Source organism: Melanostigma gelatinosum (assembly GCF_949748355.1).
Source record: "Melanostigma gelatinosum genome assembly, chromosome: 19".
Taxonomy (NCBI): domain Eukaryota; kingdom Metazoa; phylum Chordata; class Actinopteri; order Perciformes; family Zoarcidae; genus Melanostigma; species Melanostigma gelatinosum.
This window is the reverse complement of record NC_136652.1, coordinates 13928250-13946995: the sequence shown is the minus strand read 5'-3', so window position 1 is coordinate 13946995 and position 18746 is coordinate 13928250. Positions and strand designations below refer to the sequence as shown.

The following is an 18746-nucleotide window of genomic DNA, read 5'->3' as shown; positions in this document are numbered from 1 at the left end:
AGAGAAAGAGAGAGGGAAAAAAACAGCCAAAACACATGAGGACGAAAGCAGCACTGTGATTAAAGTGAGTTTGACAGTCATGCCGCAGGCAAGTCTACAGATATAGCAACGACTCAAGACAGAGCAGGAGAAATTTGGAAGACAAAGTCAATGAGGTTATTAACAGAGTTAGAATATGAAATGGCTTGTTGATTGGAGAGGAGATTTCATCTTAGACCACTAAATCCCCAGGTGTCTATAGCATCGAGCAGCAGCTTCTCTCTAATATAATGTAGGTGCAGGAATATGGAATGAATGCAAATCTAAACAAATTCAAAGATGGATGGCTGGTCCAACTATATAATTCATTATTTAAATATTTTATTCATAACTCATTTCCACAATTCGTAAGATCAGAGATTCTTGTTCACTTGCTGTTGATGGGCCTGTAGTCGTAGAGTCATTTCAAAAAAGTGGTTAAAACATAGCGGCATCTTCTATGTATGGACAATTTTGCACACACACACACGTGTCTGAAATTATGTAGATTACTGTTTATATTTTTTAAATATATTTTGTTTATGTGTCACCAGAAGAGTGTCTTGCTGTATTTGTGAAATGTGACACAAAGCAGTGTCTCGTAATCACACATGGGACAAATGTTTGATATGAAATAACTATTGGACAACGTCAAGATGAAATGTTGCCGTCAAGTGAGACCAACAATAGCACAGAGTCAAAAGACGGTGCATCTCCTGTCCTTTTGGTGCTACTGATATGAAATTAAGCCAAACTAAGCTCGTCTCACATTCAAACATATTCAAACTGCACACATAGAAACAAATGCATGACTATTTGACTGTGGGTAAGTCAGAAAAATATAAATATTCCATAAAAAGCTAAATCTTCCTCTTTAAAAGAGTGAAAGAATTAAATGGAGAGAAAGATAAGAAGACTAACGGTCAACCATAAGATGACAGATGAATTAAACGCAATTACAGCATGCGTGTTTGCATTTGTACCTCCAGAGCTTCATTCACGGCCTCAGTGCTCTCTGGTAAGTTCTCAGTAGCTTGGACCTTCTCCCCCAGCGTGTTGAGCCAGGTCTGCTCCATATCCAGGTACTGAAGCAACTCCATCCAGCAGGACCAAACCTCCTACACACAAACACTCAGTCAGAAACATTTAAACAACGCTGTGCACGGCCAGAAGAACACCGTGACTCCAAAGTGACCGCTGTGTTAAGCATGCCCTCGCTTACAATCTTGAAGAACAATATGAAAAATAAATCGAGGAACAAAGAGAGAATAGTGACTAATGGGAAATCAGGCAAAGAGTATACATGACGTGTTTGAGCTTTTCCCTGCAGTCTGGGGGATGATAATCAAAAACAGCCTTAAACTATGACTTTACACTCACAGATTAGCTCGTAATACCAGAGACAGTGCCCTTCCAGCTGCTCTTGTTCTTTGCATGAAAATGAACAAAAAGGAGCCCGAGAAATGACACATCGCGGAAACAAACATGTCATTCCAATACTGTTGCAAGTTGCTGGCCAAATTAGAGCATTCGTGCATAAAATTAAGATTTTATTCTTATTTTCACGTGATTATGTGTTAGAGGAGTATTTATGGCTGTGAAAAACACACTAAAATCCAACTGGAATCGACAGTGACCAGGCACTTCTCGGTTTTCCGTCTCAACGGATAAACCGAGAAGCTGATGCGCAAGTACATTTTTTACAACAAGAAAAGCATAAGTCGCCATCAGAAGGACATCACACCCACAAACTTTACCTCCAGAGTGTGACACTTGCTCTTAAAGCGGTCACAGAGCTTTTGGTAGTTAACGAGAACCCCCTCCAGCTCAGAGGTCAGCTCCTCTGCACCGCCTCCACCAGGGGGCGATGTTCTGGACACCAGCATGTTGATGCTGTCCTTCAGGATCTTCACCTTCACCTCCTTCTGCAGCACATCCTCTTCAGCCCTCTGTGCGAGAGGTCAGAGGACAACGGAGACAGTAACAGAAGAAGACACTTAGACCGACACACTCAAATAAAGCAGAGTCAAAAGTAGAGATTCAACATATTTGTGTTTGCCCAAAGGTCTCCAAACGTTCCTACTATGTTATAACCGAGCCTGCACTCCCACCTTCATCTCCTCCAGCGATGTTTCCAGCTCCTCTGGACTCTTGTATTCAAAGTCCCTCATGAGAAACTCCTCATCGACCTGGGTCATCCATTCCTGCATCTCCGCCAAGTCCTTCCTCAGATTCACCTGCCTCTCCCGATTCTCTGCCACACGCTGCTGATGTTTCAGCAGCTGGAGTGACACATTAGCGTCGTCAGCGAAACAAGACACGAAAGTCTCACCGTAGTTATGTGAATGAAAACAGGCATACAAATACACGGAATAGGAACTGCGGGCTATAACGGCACACTACGCAAACAAGAGAGGAGTTATTCCTCACCTGTTTGCCGAGCGTGTCCCATTTGCTCTGGCACTCGTCCAACTTATCCTGCCCCCACTTGGCTAGTCCCGGGACTGCAGCGGTCTGTATGGCGCTCACATTCTCTCCCATCTGCTTCAATGAACCTTCCACTGACTCCATCTCATTCATATACTCCTTGTTAGCAGAAAAAAAAAGAAAGAAAAAAGAACAATAAAGAACAATACTTTGGCTGCAGTCTTCACATAAACATCTGTAAAAGTACCGTTTAAGTGGTTACGTCATGATGTCTTTACCGTTAGAATGTCAAAAAGCATATGAATAACAATCAGTGTTTTCATATTTTGCATTGTCCCCTAACCTTGCACTGGTTAAGCTCTTCCTGCAGACTCTCTTTGTCGCCCAACCCCGTGGAATCACGAGACAACAGTTCCTGAACCGCATCCAACCAACGTTCAACTTCCACCAAACGCACCTGACGACGGCATTAAAACAAATGTATCGAAAACATTGAAGTAAAGACCAAAAACACTCGAAGGCTTTCCGTATCACAAACCACAGCTACTTCACCTGATTGTCCTTCATGCTACCCAGGACGCACTGCAGTGTGCCCAGCTCCTCCCGGGCCCTGGAGGAGAGCTGACTCCATCTTTGTAGTTCTGTAGGATCAGAAGCTTGCTGTGTTTGCTCAATCTCCAGACACAGGCCCTGCGGTGAACAAGAGATCAGGCTTCAAAACGACACGTCCAAGCTGTGTGTAATGGAAACTCTTCATGAACAATTATATTAAACAATGTGTTATGCAGCAACATTAACAACAACATCGAACAGTGCGTCATCTCTTGGTGAGAAGAAGATAAGAAGTCCCTCATCTCTCTCATTAACTGAGGCTGTCACGTCCTTTGACAAACCTTTGGAATCCTTTTGTTTTTTCAGCTTGTGATTACTCCATACTGATCCCACGTTTCTCCAAGTCATTTGATATTTTGCCCCGCAGTGATGTTATATTATGAACCCCCTCAGAAGTACATAGTACAACCACAATTATCCTCCACAAAGTTCCACAGCAAAAACGTCTTGAAGCCGTGTGCAGCGTTCATGTACTCCGATTTGGTTGAGATGAGAAAGATTCCCGTGTTTATGACTTCGTGTGCGTGGAATTCACTGGACGACTCATGACAGTTGTTTGACTGCAGAGTTGTGGTGTGAGGGTTAAAACTACTGAGCATTGACAATGTAACGCTGTGACCGCCACATTTGGGACAAATTATCTTCAACGACTTTGGCAGAAATGAGACATTCGTGTTTGTTTGGTTTTCCGGCACTTCAGAGTTATTAGGCTGCAAATCTAACTTTCAAAAACAATTGACTTTCCCACTGCTACTTCAGTTGGTAATTACATTTATTTCAATTTGACATGAATGCGGCGTTACAACTTGTTCGTCTTGCAGCTGTCAAACGGCAAAATAGTGTGAAACTGAAATGGACATAATATAACTGGTGTGCAGAGGGACCTACTCCTAAAATCATTGCTTAAAAAGAATGTATTAAAAACATACCGTCAACTATGTGGAGAGATGGGACCCAATAACGTCCTTGAACAGAGGTTAATTCCCACTTTTTTATAGTTAATTGACAATTACATAAGGAATTCAAATGTGTGTGTAGTGAAAGATGAATCCATTTCAACATGACAGAACAACACTGGGCCAATCAGATGACTGTCACCTTCTATCATTAGGCTAATTGCTAAAGGCAGATGAGATGCCGTCATGGGATTGTGTGTGTCGCCTGTCAGGCTGACTGAGTGATTGAGCGCCCGCCCCCCCCCTCACTGAGCCGTTAGGAGCTCCATGCAGCATGAATGGGCACGCTGCCCAGAATGTGCCACGTCGCCGCCCCTTTCCCCGGCACCATGCCCTATCTAACACGATAACAAGAGCTCTCGGAGTGAGCCACATTCCACCGAAGGATGGAGGAGGAGAGAAACACACGCGAAACACAACGCGTCTCACAAAGCTGCATACCAAAACACACACACACACGCACACACACACACACTCTTTTCCTCCCACAGAGGTTTGATACAGTGCAGAGGGAAGTGACTGATAAAAGGGGCCTATTGTGTGCTTAAAAAAAATAAACTGACATTGGCTAACACTCTGATTGACGTGGAGGCACACGGACAGACACAACAATGAAATCATTTTAGTTTAGATGTCAGAGGGCACATGTGATATCAGCTTCAGTCTTCAGATAAAACACAACGACAATAGTTCAAAAATACATTCCAACGCACGAGTATGCAGTTGTGTCGGTAGTTTTCACTTAATGTTGTTATTTATTGAAATATTATTCGATTTATTTTCAAAAAAATGTTACAAGATGAGCATGAAACAGCAACGTGGATTATAAAATAATAAATATAATTGGCAATAATAAAAATAGCTGAAGTGAACGGTGAAATGTATTTGTTTATTGTGGAAATGTATTGACTGACTATTGAATACAAATATTTGAGTAATAAGAATATTAGAAAATATTGTATCGTAGAGAAATCCCAGTTAAACCTTCAAGACAACCTTAAAATACATTAATAATAATATTAATACTGTCAAACAATAGTAATGAGACTCTGTGGTCATACTTTAATGGTAACCTCCACCTAGGAGTTCATGTTTTGGGTTCCTGGTCATCAGAATATTTCTATTTTACAGATTTCAATGTAGTTTGGTGCAAAGTTTGTTTTTCCCTCATGGTTTTTGGAATCATAAGTATATTTATGAAGATCATGCACTTCTCACCTGTGCACTCTCCACTGCTTCCTCAGCTGACGGGATGTCTACTATTCCTTCTCTCAGGGTGGCCAGCCTGGCCTTGAGCCCGTCCACCTGGTTGGATAACACCTGGTTGGCCTCAAGACTGGTCAAAGCTGGAAACAAGGAGGAATTACATATTAAGTTAAGGTACCAGAACCTTTACATCAGGAATAAAACCACAAGGGGGCAGTGAGCAGGTTCAGGATTCCCCGTGTGTGTGTGTGTGTGTGTGTGTGTGTGTGTGTGTGTGTGTGTGTGTGTGTGTGTGTGTGTGTGTGTGTGTGTGTGTGTGTGTGTTTTTACAGGAGGATCCCAGATGTTTGACAGTCTCAAAATACGTTTAGCTGCGCTCTTCTGACCAACTTATGCATTCATTTAATCATCTAACTATCAATGCCACGAGACAGCATGTGTGTATTTTCATCCCACAAAGACATCTTTATCTATGTCGGACCGAAATAAATCAAATCAAACTAAATATTGTATCCATACTATCTCGGACACATTCAAATTCAATCGTTCTTTCCACAATACCAACAGCAAGACGATACGACAGAGCTTATAAAATCGTTGGCAGCCTTCCCCTGTGGACTCCACACTGCACTTTCAGATCCAAACCAACAGCTCACTCACTGCACTTACTGCTGTACTTCTAAGAAACAACACAAGACAGGAACGCATCACAAGATCTAAATTGCCTGCACTTATCCCGGTGCAGACTTACATGTGTTGTTGTTGTCTTGTTTCTGTCTTTATTTTGTGACGTCATTGTGAATGTGCTGCAGTACAGGAACCTGCTAGTTGTAACAGAGTCAGGCCAGATTAACTGTAACACATGAAATGTCACTTTTAATGTATAATAATAACAGTTTGCAGATTAAATACAAATAAACTCAGTGTGACGGATGCATTTTAATAATTGAATTAAAAAATGTATATTGAATGGCTGTATTGTTTTCAGTTCCTGCTCTTCTTACCGTCTCTCTCCTCATCTCCTTCTCTGTCGGTGTTGTAATAACCGGGTGATTTAATGCGTTCATAACATGGCTATGTTTACATACGCAAAGAGCAGAGATGGAACTGGGAGAGAAATAGAAAGAGGCACTGGTGGGAGGCAAACGGCCCTTAAGCAGAGACAAAATGGTTTTCCTTGGCTTTCGTCCAAATCCTCACAGTCATAAAAGCCTAAAAGGCAGAGTGAGACAGACACACACACACACCTGTCATCTGGACTGGAGGGGATCATTCAAGTCTCTATTTACGGACTCACTTTTTGGCCAATAGGAGTGGATGTAAATTCCAGGGTTAAAACAGTGACTGATTTTCAGGACTGCTCCAGGTCCAAGTCCCGTCCTCAGGTAGAGAGATGGAGCTGGCACGGAGGGATGATCTTACACTCGATCGCTCGCGTATACACACGCGCTTCCAGTGAGCTTTTGGAGGCCATATAAGGACATCATTACTTGTGGCTGTCCACAGATTCATATAAAAGCCGATGTCAAATTTACACAACCCCTGTGGGACTGAGCTCTGCTGATCTTAGCCATCGCTCTTTCCGTCTCCCTATGAACCTGAAAGCTTTGAGCCAAGAGCAAGGAAAGAGAAATGGGTCTTTGTTTTAAGGAAGGCTTAAATCTCCTGTACTGCAGCTCTCTGAAATAAGAGGATGCCTCAAGGCTGTCAAGGCCTCGTGAAAAGCACATCCTGTTTATACCGCTAAACCGCCTCAGAGTTTTGAAACGGGTTCCCCTCTGCACCCATTTTGAAAGATCAGTACCTTTGTTGACTTCTTGCTCTCTGCTCTGTAGCCGCTGCAGGGTGGAGGCGTGATGTGCCGATACCACCACCATGGTGTCTTTCAGAGAGGGCATGGCTCCGAGGGACCCCGCCTCTGCAGAAAGCTGCTCCAGTCGGGGACTCGCGGCAGTGACCTGGACAAGTCGGGCCTGAAGAACACAAGAGGGAAGACGCAAGAGAATTGTTCAATGATAATTCAGAAGGGAAATGTTGTAAACGTGGCTCAATACAAGTATATTCTCTTGACTTCTTCTTTAATAATGAAGATGGAAAGTTTATGTTTCAGCGAGTCTTTTCCTTGCATCTGATTTATTTCGTGCCATTAAGAATCATCAGTGTCATCTTAAAGAAATAATCTTTTCTCTGTATAAAAAAGAAGAGGAAACCTGCAACAGACACAATAAGTTATTCTGGGGATAAATTCAGAAGTTACAGGATGAAGTCGTGCTTTACACTGACAGGTTTTCCCTCCCTGCTCAAAGTGAATTAGTCTCAAATTAAATATTCTCAACTCCACACTTCAGGACAGTGTGATGAAGGGTTTTATCTGAATCTGTACACCCTTTACTGACTTTGCAAACATTTGAAGCACTCCGTCTGTTAAAGAGTCTCATCTCTGCTGCGAAAACTGAAGTGTTTATGAGATGCCAGCATGAGCTGAATGTAAGAGGCCTGAGGAAAGGGCTGGAGGTGATATTAAAGATTAAACTCACACTAAAGAGATCAGGGCACAATGACTCTTACCTGACATCCTCCGCTCAGGCTTCTGAGCTCAGCCTCGTCACACTTTTCTCCAGCCGAAGTTGAGTCCAGCCACCGATCCTGCTCCTCGAGGGCTCGGTCCAGGTCTGCCAGCTCTGCAGACAGCGCCCTGACACGGCTTTGAGTGTGAACTCGATCGCGGGCTGCCTGCAGCTCCCTCGCACACACATCCCACTCAGTTTGGGTCAGGTCTATGTCCGCCCTCACTGAGTCCACACACACTCCCTCTGCGGAGAAAGAGAGAAGCCAAATGTACTGAACAACTAATTAAGTCGACTAAGTGGATTTTCACATCATTTAGTCTGTCACAGCCTGAGTTTTTGGTGTGAGTAAGAGACCCCAGCAAGAGTAAAAAGCAGACACGAGGTCAGAAAATGAGTTCTGTTTTGTGGAAAGTTCAGTGTTTGACAAACGTACTCCACTACCCCTCACTGCCTCCAGAAGAGTGTAAACACCCGAGCGCCTCTTCATTTCATTGAGCAGTTATATGAAGTCAGCAACCCACCAGGCTGACAGATTTTACTACTCTGTCCACAAAAACACAATTGTGTAAAAAAAACGTAAGCTTGTAAATACCCAGAAAAATACCAACCAGCTGTGGAAAAGTAGTTACGTCTCATGAGATCTCCGGTAGAATGAATGAATGAATTTTATTTATAGAGCGCTTTTCAGAGACATAACATCACAAAGTGCTGAACAGAGCAGACATTTAAAAGCATAAAAAACACAATGTGACCCTAGGGTCAATAAATGACATACACAGAGAAAAATAAAAAATAAAAATGTCACTAGTCGTGAGCCTCTGAGCAACAAGAAATACGAGCAGCTATCTTGGAACGTGACAAAACTTGGATTGTTTTGTGTGGTGAGTGAGCAAGGAAATCATACCTCTCTCCAGCTGGTCCATCAAGACCCGTCCCTCCTGGATCACTTGACTGACTGTGGCTTCCTTTGCATTGAAGTCCAACTCTAAACCCTGCAGCGATTGGGCAACACATATTTACAGTGTGATTTTAGAAACACGTGCACAGACTTTAAGTTGGAATTGTTTGTTCTTAAGCCGTATCAACCGCAGGTTTACCTTCAGCGTCTCCTGCAGGTCTGGTGTGTCAGACGTAGTGTCGGGGTGCGTGGAGGCCAGCACCTGAGTGGACGTCTTCCATGTTTGAATCCAGCTCAGGACACCAGAAAGCTTATTTTCAAACCTGCAGAACCCAAAACACAATGCGTCTTTAATTCTTACGCTTTTCTGAGAAAAGGAGGCCTAGTGTGTACAGTACACGTCCCAGAACTGTCCCAGTTCTTACAATTGTCTGACTTCTGCATCGGTCTCCACCAGTCGTTTCTTCGGGGGAGCAGGTGGGGCCAACTCCTGGTCAGCAATAGAAGCAGCAGCAGCAACTGCATCCACGACGACCTGCTCCTCCTCCACCGGAGTCATCCCAGCATCCGTCACGGCTTCCATTACCTTAGCAGGGAGACAGAGCAACAGTGAGAATGGGACAGAAATCAACCACGCTCAGCAAGTCAGAACCAATCAGGCTGTGACCAAATTCATTCACGGTGCAATTTAACTGTAAACTTATTCTATACACTCAATAACAATGTACAGCAGTGACATAAATCAGAAATAAACAACATTTTGCACTCTTGAATGTTGTTCTGACTTAGTTAAAATTTTACAACCATAACAGTGGTTTTGGTCATTTATTGTTCATTACTTTACTTAAACAGACTTCTTTGTCTTCAATGAACATCCAATGAACTTCCACCCATCTTACTTCCCCTTTTTGTTTTTCCAAGACCCAGAAAGGCCAAATCAACACATTCTCACTGTCCAGGCGGAGCAAAAGTCTCTTCATACAAAGTAGGTTGAGTTATCTTTAGTAAGTGGCTCCAGTTACAGAAATACATAATATCTCTATTAGCTCAGGTATAAAGGATGAAAAAGCACACACACACACACACACACACACACACCTGGAAGGAGCAGTCCTCCAGCTTCTGCACTAGGTTGTCCCATCGATGTGCCAGCTCCTCTGTGTTTGTCTCAATCTCGGCTCCCGCCTCAGGGCTCTGCAGTAGCGATATCACATCCTGTCCTGCATCAGAGAGCTGGTCAAGAGTCCTCCTCTTATTTTCCATGTCTTCCTTTAAAATCTACAGAATTGAATCACAAACAAAATCAATGGCTAAACACAGAGACCTTACTGCTAAAGTTCACAAACTAGAGGTGGTTCGTTTGTTAAAGTATCTGCAGCAGCAGCAGCAGCAGCATGGCAAGACTTGGCAGACTACTTACTGCTAATCGGCGCACATTGGTATTCATTTCACTCGGGTCCTTAAAGTTGCTGGTCTGTACTTCGCTCAAGGCCTCCTCTTTTTCTGCCAACCACGCTAGAAACAAACTCTACAGAGGAGGCGAGAAAATAGTATTCACTTCAAAAAAAAAGAGAGCATTGGTGTCCTGGAGCCTCGTTGACATGTAACACATTTGGAGTTCTGAATTCGGCGATCGGGGAAAAGAAGACAGTGTGCATGTTTGTGTACGCAGTAGGGAGAGCGTGCTGCATGTCCAACCTGGTCTGATAGAAGCTGCTGCCACACCATGAAGACTTCCTGCAGCTTGTGCCACCTCTCCTCTGTCCAGCGACACACAGCCGCCCAGCGCTCACCCAAAGACTTGAAAGCAGGATAAAGAGAAACATTAACACACGGATGTTCAGAGAAACACAATGTAAAGGAGAGGAAAAAGTTTAATACCGGTACATATAATTAGGGCTGCATTTAACTTTTACTTTCACTGTCGATTCATTTGTTGATTATTTTCTCGATGAATCAATTGGTCAACAAAATAGTGAAAAATGTCCATTCAGCGATGTCCTCAAATGTCTTGCTTTGCCAGAGCAAACCCAAAGGCATTGAGTTTATTAAGATACAAAACAGCAGGAAATCTCCATATTTGAGAGCCAGTTTTTCATGAAAAATTACTTAAAAGATGAATCAATTATCAAAATATCATTTTTCGGGTAGATACACTTAATACAGCCTGGCAATCTATAGAAAATGTGTGGTCAGCTTTTGTAGATGAAGTTCTAAAAACAAAAAGGAGGATATCATTATATATATATATATATATATATATATATATATATATATATATATATATATATATATATATATATATATATATATATATATATATATATATATGACAAATTCACCAAGACGTCTGATAACTCACTTGTAGCTGCTCCTCCAGGGCAGCGGTGGCACTCTCCCCACTGTTCTCATCTACGACCACCACCATGTGCGTTAGCGAGTTGACCTTCACCTGCTCCGCCTCCAGGTCGTTCTGAAGCTCCTGAACAGAAACGCAAATAGTGAATTCAGCACGGTGGCATATTACCCATTAACAGAGCTGGCAGAGAAGCCAGTGAGCTTTATAGTGGCACACAGTGAATGACTCATGCATTCATGCTCTACTTGTCCATGGTCAATCAAAAACACTTGAATGGGAATATTTACTTTGTGCTGTTCTATCTGTTCTTTGTAGAGCTCCAGGTCTTTAGCTGCGGGTTCAGTCTCTATCTTTTTGATTCGCTCCTCTGTTCGCGACAGCCAATCAGAAAGCTGCTGTAACTGCTGCTGCTGAAGATCCATCAGGACTTCATGGAGCCTGGGGAGGGACAGAGTCAGCACAGACAGTGAGGAAGAAAGGACATGAAAGTTATCCGTTTAATAATCTTAGAAAATACAACGACAGCCAACTGGTTTCTAAGGCTGTGTGGATACAATTTTGGAGCTTTGAATGTTTGGGTGAGAAATAATCGAGAATATTTTTTACAAGCACTCGGCTCAACCTTGCTGGTTTCCGACGCAATAAAGTAAAAGAAATCCCGTGATATTTGCAATGAAATGTATTGCAACAGCTCTATAGGACTAAAGCATGTGTACATGTGTGTGTATCGACCTGGCCTGGCGGTCCATGCTGGCCACTCGGAGGCTCTCCCAGCGGGAGTTGAGGAGGCACATCTGCTCCCGGATTTCCTCTTCTTCCTCGTCTGTCAGATTGCCCTGGGCAATCAGTTGGTTACCCGCTTGGAGCACATTACCCACACTGCTCTGGTGCGCTGTCAACTCCATCATGAAGGCCTTTTAGATGAGGAGAAGTAAAGAGTTACGGTAAAATCATGTTTTACTTCATACCCTTAGAATTATGCAGATTCAGTCGAACATGGAGACCTAACATTGCTTATATAACCGGGGGCAGCCTGCTGACAATGTGCTGCCCACATACTAAAACCTGGATGCGTGCCTCTGCCAACCCCTTACCTCGAGCTTCACTAGGTACAACACTTAATAATGCCCCGCAGAAGCACCGGGTATCACCTCTGCACCCTCGCATTAACGAGTGTTGCTGTAGCAACAGTCAGACAAGCCTGCGAGCACAAACTGAAGAGCAGAGCCTGTCAAGCAGCCAACTGAGGCCAATTACAAAACAAAAGAGGGAGGAGAAATGCTTCAAGACGGAAAACAAGAGCAACTTTGAAGGAGTTAAGTTGCTTCTCAGCTGCTTAGAGGAGCTGCTTTTTGCTGGTCCCTGTTGTGAGCAATATGAAGCCTAACGACACACAAATCTACATAACTATGTCACCAGGGGACTATAATCCCATACAAGGGCTGGGTAACTGCATTGAACAAACCAACAACTGGATGTGCCAGAATTGTCTTCAATTAAACAAAGACAAAACAGAAGTAATTGTTTTCGGTACCAAGGACGAACAATTGAAAATCACCGCTCAGCTTCAGTCACTGATGTTAAAACCCACAAACCAAGCCAGACATCTAGGTGTAGTTATGGATTCAGACCTCAACCTGAACAGCCATATCAAGACAATTACAAAATCAGCCTACTATCACCTGAAGAATATATCAAGGATTAGAGGACTTATGTCTCAACAGGATTTGGAAAAACTTGTCCACGCATTTATCTTCAGCAGACTGGACTACTGTAACGGTGTGTTTACAGGTCTCTGTAAAAAGTCCGTCAGAAAGCTGCAGCTGATTCAGAACGCTGCAGCTCGAGTCCTCACTAAGACCAGGAGGGTGGATCACATCACTCCAGTTCTGATGTCTTTGCACTGGCTTCCTGTCCAACAAAGAATTGACTTTAAAATCCTGCTGTTGGTTTACAAAGCACTGAATGGTTTAGGGCCAAACTACATCTCTGATCTGCTGCTACCTTACGAACCATCCCGACCCCTCAGGTCGTCTGGGACCGGTCTACTTTCTGTTCCCAGAGTCAGAACTAAACATGGAGAAGCAGCGTTCAGTTTTTCTGCTCCACATATCTGGAACAAAGTCCCAGAAAGCTGCAGGTCTGCTGAGACCCTCAGCTCATTTAAATCAAGATTGAAGACCTTTCTGTTTGCTGCGGCCTTTAATTGAACCACATTCAATTAATATATCAATCAATTTCCTGCATTTCTGCATTTTACTACTGTATTTTATTTCTTACACTGTTCTTAATTGCTTTTAAATCTCCTTTTCTTTTGCCTTGTGTTTTGATGCTTTTAATGGTTTTATGTGAAGCACTTTGAATTACCTTGTTGTTGAAATAAACTTGCCTTGCCTTGCCTTAATGAATTGAGTTGTCGGTTTTCCGTGTGCTCTCTGGATGAGTAAGCATTTTTGACTGCACCTCAGAGCACATTGTTTTTGATCAGGCTTTGCTGGAGAAGTTGGGAGTACGTATGTGAACAACAAGGCCGAAACAAACTGGATTCATTTGTTTTCGGCCTCCTGAGAAGCCTGGCTGTTAAAGAGGCTTTGGGTCTTGTTGCTCAGTCTCACTACCGGCTTTCAGCTTTGACCTGGATTCCAGACATCAGACTTCACAAATATTCACATTGCAGCCAAAGGGAATCCAGCCAAAGCCCCTTTACACACATGCACAGACACAAACCCTGCAGCTACGCCTTCTCAGGCAAGCAAGCGAGGTCTGTGCCAGGGCACCGTGGGGTGCTGTGCGCCACTGTTCACAGCAGAATTCCTGGCATTCCCAACATGTACGGAGCATGTACTGCTGGTTGTGGGAGGGCTTTATCTCTGGGACACGATATGCAGGCTCAGCAATGGAGAATGACAGTTCTTAGACAAAAAAAACTGGTGATTAAGATAAGATAAGACAAATGTGTCATCATTTGTCTTAAAAACATTAAAATGTTTCATTCTAAACTGAAATATGAGTCCATTTAGACAGTTATGGACTTTTCATATATTCACCTTTGAGAAGCACCGCATAATGTATCACTTTGTCACTTTTTTGACAGTGTTAGAGGTGCAAACAACAGTGTTATTTATGTATTTATTTGGTTGCGTCAATGTATCCGAGTCCTGTCTACATGTGCAAGCGTGTTTACATCTCTGCAAGCCCTAAGCCAGCCAGCGGGTCTCCTCCTACCTCGTGCGTGTGAAACTGCTCCTTGACTTCTTCCACATCGTCCGACACCTCCTCCTGAGTATGCAGGGCATCCTCGGCCAACAGCAGCCAGGTGAGGACCTCCTCCAGCGTGGTCTGGTAGCTGTCCAGGTCCACTTCCAGCAGGCTGCCCTCCATCTCCCCCTCTGTCTCCGTCAGGGTGCTGGGGGTCTCCGGCCGGGGGCTGCTGCCTGCTTCCTCCATCTGCACATTCTGTAAGACATGAGGCGGGGATGAGGGCACCGGTCGACCATATTTTAAACATCTGGGATTCTCATTACTGTGAGAATAGGAACGGTATAATCGTAAAAGTAATTACTTTAGGTCAAAACCTCCATTTGTCTTTTCATCCGAGCACATTAGTTGGTAAGTTTTAAAATAGAGCCAGACATCTAGGAGGGGCCAGTGTTGCTCTGGAGCACGCAGAGCAACCTGCCCCTCTAAGTTAAGAAAAAAACAAAACAACTGCAGGCCTATTATAGGATGCTTAGAGGAGCCCTTTCAACACTGGGCAGGGCAATGCTCATTCTAGGAATAGCAGCAAGTTTGTCCCGGTTAAAGTTGAGTGTACAGTCAGATATAAACGGTGCAGGAGAAACGGCTTTAAGAACAAGAGGGAAAGCGTGTTTGAAATGAAACAAAACTTAGATGCAAGTGGAAAGAAGCTTTGTTGTGTAATGACAGTTGTCTTATCAGTGCAGTGTCCTTCAATAACAACTTCCCGGAATACATTTCTAACACCATAAAAAAAGAGGCAGTTCATTAATACCTTCAACACAGTCTCACTAAATTATAAACAAATTATTCCAGGTTTCCATTTTCTGAAGGAAAGTTGGAAAAAAAGTTCAACAAATCGGTCTGGAGCTGAAATGAACAGGAGATAAAATCTTTGCAGCCGGAGCCGTGCCAAGTCAAAGATGACAGAAATGCTAATGGCTGTGGAGAGACCGGTCCAGTAACGAGTCAAATGGACCTTTGTTCAACAGGCGGAAATCACACAAAAGTAACGTCTGTGCAGCGAACTCAGAAAAAGGTCAGCTGCTGAAAATATTTGATGACCTTTCAGATATTTTGGTGTAAAGTCACAAAAATACTGTAAGTCCTTATGTTAGACCGGTGGAGGCAGATACATCAGTAACAACGTTAGACGGAAAGACGAGGGGGAGGGGGGGGAGAGAGAGGAGAGAGGAGAGAGAGAAAAAACTGCCGCCTGATTTACTGCTTGATTTATTGACTTGAATGGCTGTAAAATAGCTGTGGTCTGGCTCAACAGAACACTTTATTATCACCAGATGATTTGCTCAACTCAATCTCTGCACTCATCACGCTTGCAGTTGTGGTTCTGGAGCATGCAATCATGCGTACGTAAAGTTTGTGTTTGATCGCAAGCTGTCAACATTGAAAACACTTGAAGATGAAGAGCTCCACAGAAACAGCACGATCCAGTAGCATGAACATCAAAAACACAATTACCAGAACAAAACACAGTTATGAGAAACAAAGAGCCTTTATTTTCTTCCCTCCACTCGCTCACTTACCAGCTGCATTACGCATCACTTCCTATGGAGAGAGGAACTTTGCCAGGAAAGTAAACCCCTTGTCGGACCAATCAGGACACTATTTTAAAAAGAGACTTTTCCAGCACTCGTTCCAGGACGTGTGAAGTATGTGCCCACGGGTAATAAAAACCTAAGAGGTGGTTTCTGGGATTTTCTGACTTCTGACAAAAAAAAAAAAAAAAAACTCTGAAACAGCCAAACCAGGGATGTATCCATACAGGGCTGCAGTTTGATCTGCTGTAGCTACTCATCACAAGTTAGTCAAACGGCAGGAAAGTCCAACTGAATCAAGGTGTAGAAATAAGACACCCTGAAATGCTCACAGATGTTAAACATTGAACAGTGTCGGTGTGTGCATGTAAAGCCACCTGCCCACCAGCACGCAGGCATATTTAATGCTCCAATAACCTTCCCTGTCAACTCTCTGCACACACTCCCATTCTCCCCAATTTATTCCCTCATTTCCTCCCCCCCCCCCCTTTTTTTACAGCTCTGTGTTTCCAGCAGCATGCAGTTCGGTCTGTTGGCTAATGTCAGAGGGGTGAGTCATGGCTCTGCTCCCTATTTGCCTCCGCCTGCTGTGCTTTTCATGAGCGGTGCTGGAGAGAATGAAGGAGATGGCTTTTTTTTTTTCTGGGTGGGGGCGACTCCCTCTATCTGGCAACACACACAATGAGACACGTCACAATATTCCTTTTACGCTTGCACATAACGGCGTATGTGGCCTTCAAACTGAATGTTATCAGAAACACAACACAGCAATAAAGGTTGAAGCAGTTATGGGTTACATTTTTTTTTTTTTGCCCCTTCAGCTTTTCAGTTGTTGGTTGTTTTTTTTGTTACCAGGGGGCCACAGACAAGGGGGGGGGGGGGGGGGTCAGACACTGGGGAGCACTGTGTCACTCTTGAAATAACCGAACCATGGGGATTAAAGAGACAGCACACTGTTGTGTATATTTCCTGAGGGGTGTATCCATACACAAAATGATCATAAACAGCTTGGGGTGGGACATCCACTGTGCTGTTTACAAAAAGGTACGTCCTATGAACCAAATATTTACAGTCCAGCACAGTATTTGCAATACATCTTATACTACATCTTGGCATTTGCAGAACATAAATCCAAATATTCAAGTCCAATAAAGTCAGATGTTCGACTGTTTGCTTCAACGTGACAGTGAGGTTAGCCTAGCTCCCTGATGAACTAGCCCATTGACTTCTTGAAAATAAGCTCTGAGGCAAACACGCGTGTGATTATGATAATCTTAACAAATAAACACTTCTATGATTTATTTTAGGCATGAATGCAATCAGCAGAAGCAAAAAGACGTAGGGCTATAATAACGAACTATACTGTGGTCGCATGACGTCAGCCCCCCCTCAGCGAAAGGTGGACTCGTGTTCGGCGTGTTGACGTTCAGTAATCTCCTTTAGCCACTTGTGAGCAACCGCCTTTTTTAAGGCACGTAAACGCTTCAATGTTCGCAAGCGGGGCTTTTACAAGCGTATTTGATTGACCTGGGTTCGTGTATCGAGAACCAGTTCTGAACTGCTTTTTTTTTTTAAATTCCAGTTGTAAATTCCAGAGGTTTGGACTTGATGTGCTTTTGTCTACATTGCTGGTTACCAGCTGTGGATTTTGAAAGTTTGCACATGAAAGAGCACCTTGGATTCCTTGAAAAACAGATGTCGCCATGGACTCAGCAGCTTAAAAGGTTGTGAGAATAGTACGGTGACTTTCCCGTCGGTATGGAGCCTCAGCTGTTGGTGCTTTTTGCATGCTGATATCGTACCCTCCTGTATCATATCACATGAAGTACAAACATGCCGTGTTGTGCGTTTTACCTGAGCACTGAGGCCTGGACCCGAGTCCTCAGACTCCACTTTGTATTTGCGCGGGAGGGTCTCCACTTCTCTGATAGCCTCCATGCTCACGTCTTTGGGCAGCACGGCGAACAGCGATGTTACGTACATGATGATGGACTTCTTATCCGGTAGCTGCACTGCCACGTCTGAGAGAGAGCGGGCAAGATGGTGGGAGGGAGGTGGATGTAAAGGCAGAAAGGTCAGAGATAGAAATTAAGCAGGAGATGCAGGAGGAGGAGGAGAGTGGGGGATAGAGAGGTGAAAATTGCATGTGGAGAAAAGCAGCATGGTCGATGAAGAGAGATAATGGTTAAGGGTGACGGCAGGAGATTAGATGGGAGGGGAGGGGGGAGGGGGGAGGGAAAAAGGCAGGTCGAGGCAAGTTGTGCTAATTAAACAAGGCTTTGACACAGGTCAAGTGTGACTACCTCTCGGTCATGACATAACAAGAAGTGTCTGAAAATAGACAGCTCACGCTTCGGGTGCGCCATGAACTGTAAAAAACGTTCTGCACAAACGCAGCTTCTTAACAAACCTTGAGCCAAAGACAACACCTCGGTATTTGCTCCACCGTGAGCATATCCAACTGCTGGCAGGACATGAAGGCAGGCTCCATGAACACAGGCCATGTTGTAATATGTGGGAATTTTGGACAGTGAAATATAAGTCATTCCACATCCAGCTAATCTTTGAGAGTACTATAAAAGGTAGTTGGTAGGTGCCTTTTCTTTTGTAACCAATTTTTTTTACATTTTCATAAAAACGTTCTGCAGTTATCCATGTCCAAATAATTACAGTTGGTGTACAGTGTGGTTCAGTGTTCAAAGCTGCTCAGTAAGGCCGTACCTTCGGCATCCAGTAGCCTCTCAATAGCCAGCTGGTCTTTGGCTACAGTGAAGGCGTGGTCCAGTCTCTCCACAGGGCTCAGTCTGACCACCTGATCCCAGCTGAATGCATTCGGCCTGAAGACACAAAGAACAGTGGCGATGAGAGAACAGCAACATGGAGACTGTAAACATTTCCAAAATGAAG

At 43.7% G+C, this 18746-nt stretch overlaps 1 protein-coding gene across 5 annotated transcripts in view; it reads right to left on the bottom strand.

The window, feature by feature from the left end:
* Positions 1-18746, bottom strand: part of utrn (utrophin) — a gene marked incomplete at both ends in the record, with an annotated part of 159242 nt that overhangs the window by 121905 nt on the left and 18591 nt on the right. For all 5 annotated transcript variants that reach the window (XM_079290349.1, XM_079290348.1, XM_079290351.1 and 2 more), the window contains 21 exons: positions 1002-1136; positions 1776-1967; positions 2130-2300; positions 2449-2604; positions 2789-2902; positions 2998-3135; positions 5232-5359; positions 7024-7192; positions 7788-8032; positions 8694-8781; positions 8887-9010; positions 9113-9273; positions 9786-9965; positions 10108-10215; positions 10386-10487; positions 11050-11169; positions 11334-11484; positions 11779-11960; positions 14272-14493; positions 17694-17860; positions 18561-18676. In XM_079290349.1, the coding sequence (XP_079146475.1) occupies positions 1002-1136; positions 1776-1967; positions 2130-2300; positions 2449-2604; positions 2789-2902; positions 2998-3135; positions 5232-5359; positions 7024-7192; positions 7788-8032; positions 8694-8781; positions 8887-9010; positions 9113-9273; positions 9786-9965; positions 10108-10215; positions 10386-10487; positions 11050-11169; positions 11334-11484; positions 11779-11960; positions 14272-14493; positions 17694-17860; positions 18561-18676 (3169 nt within the window). The remainder of the gene's footprint in view (positions 1-1001; positions 1137-1775; positions 1968-2129; positions 2301-2448; positions 2605-2788; positions 2903-2997; positions 3136-5231; positions 5360-7023; positions 7193-7787; positions 8033-8693; positions 8782-8886; positions 9011-9112; positions 9274-9785; positions 9966-10107; positions 10216-10385; positions 10488-11049; positions 11170-11333; positions 11485-11778; positions 11961-14271; positions 14494-17693; positions 17861-18560; positions 18677-18746) is intronic.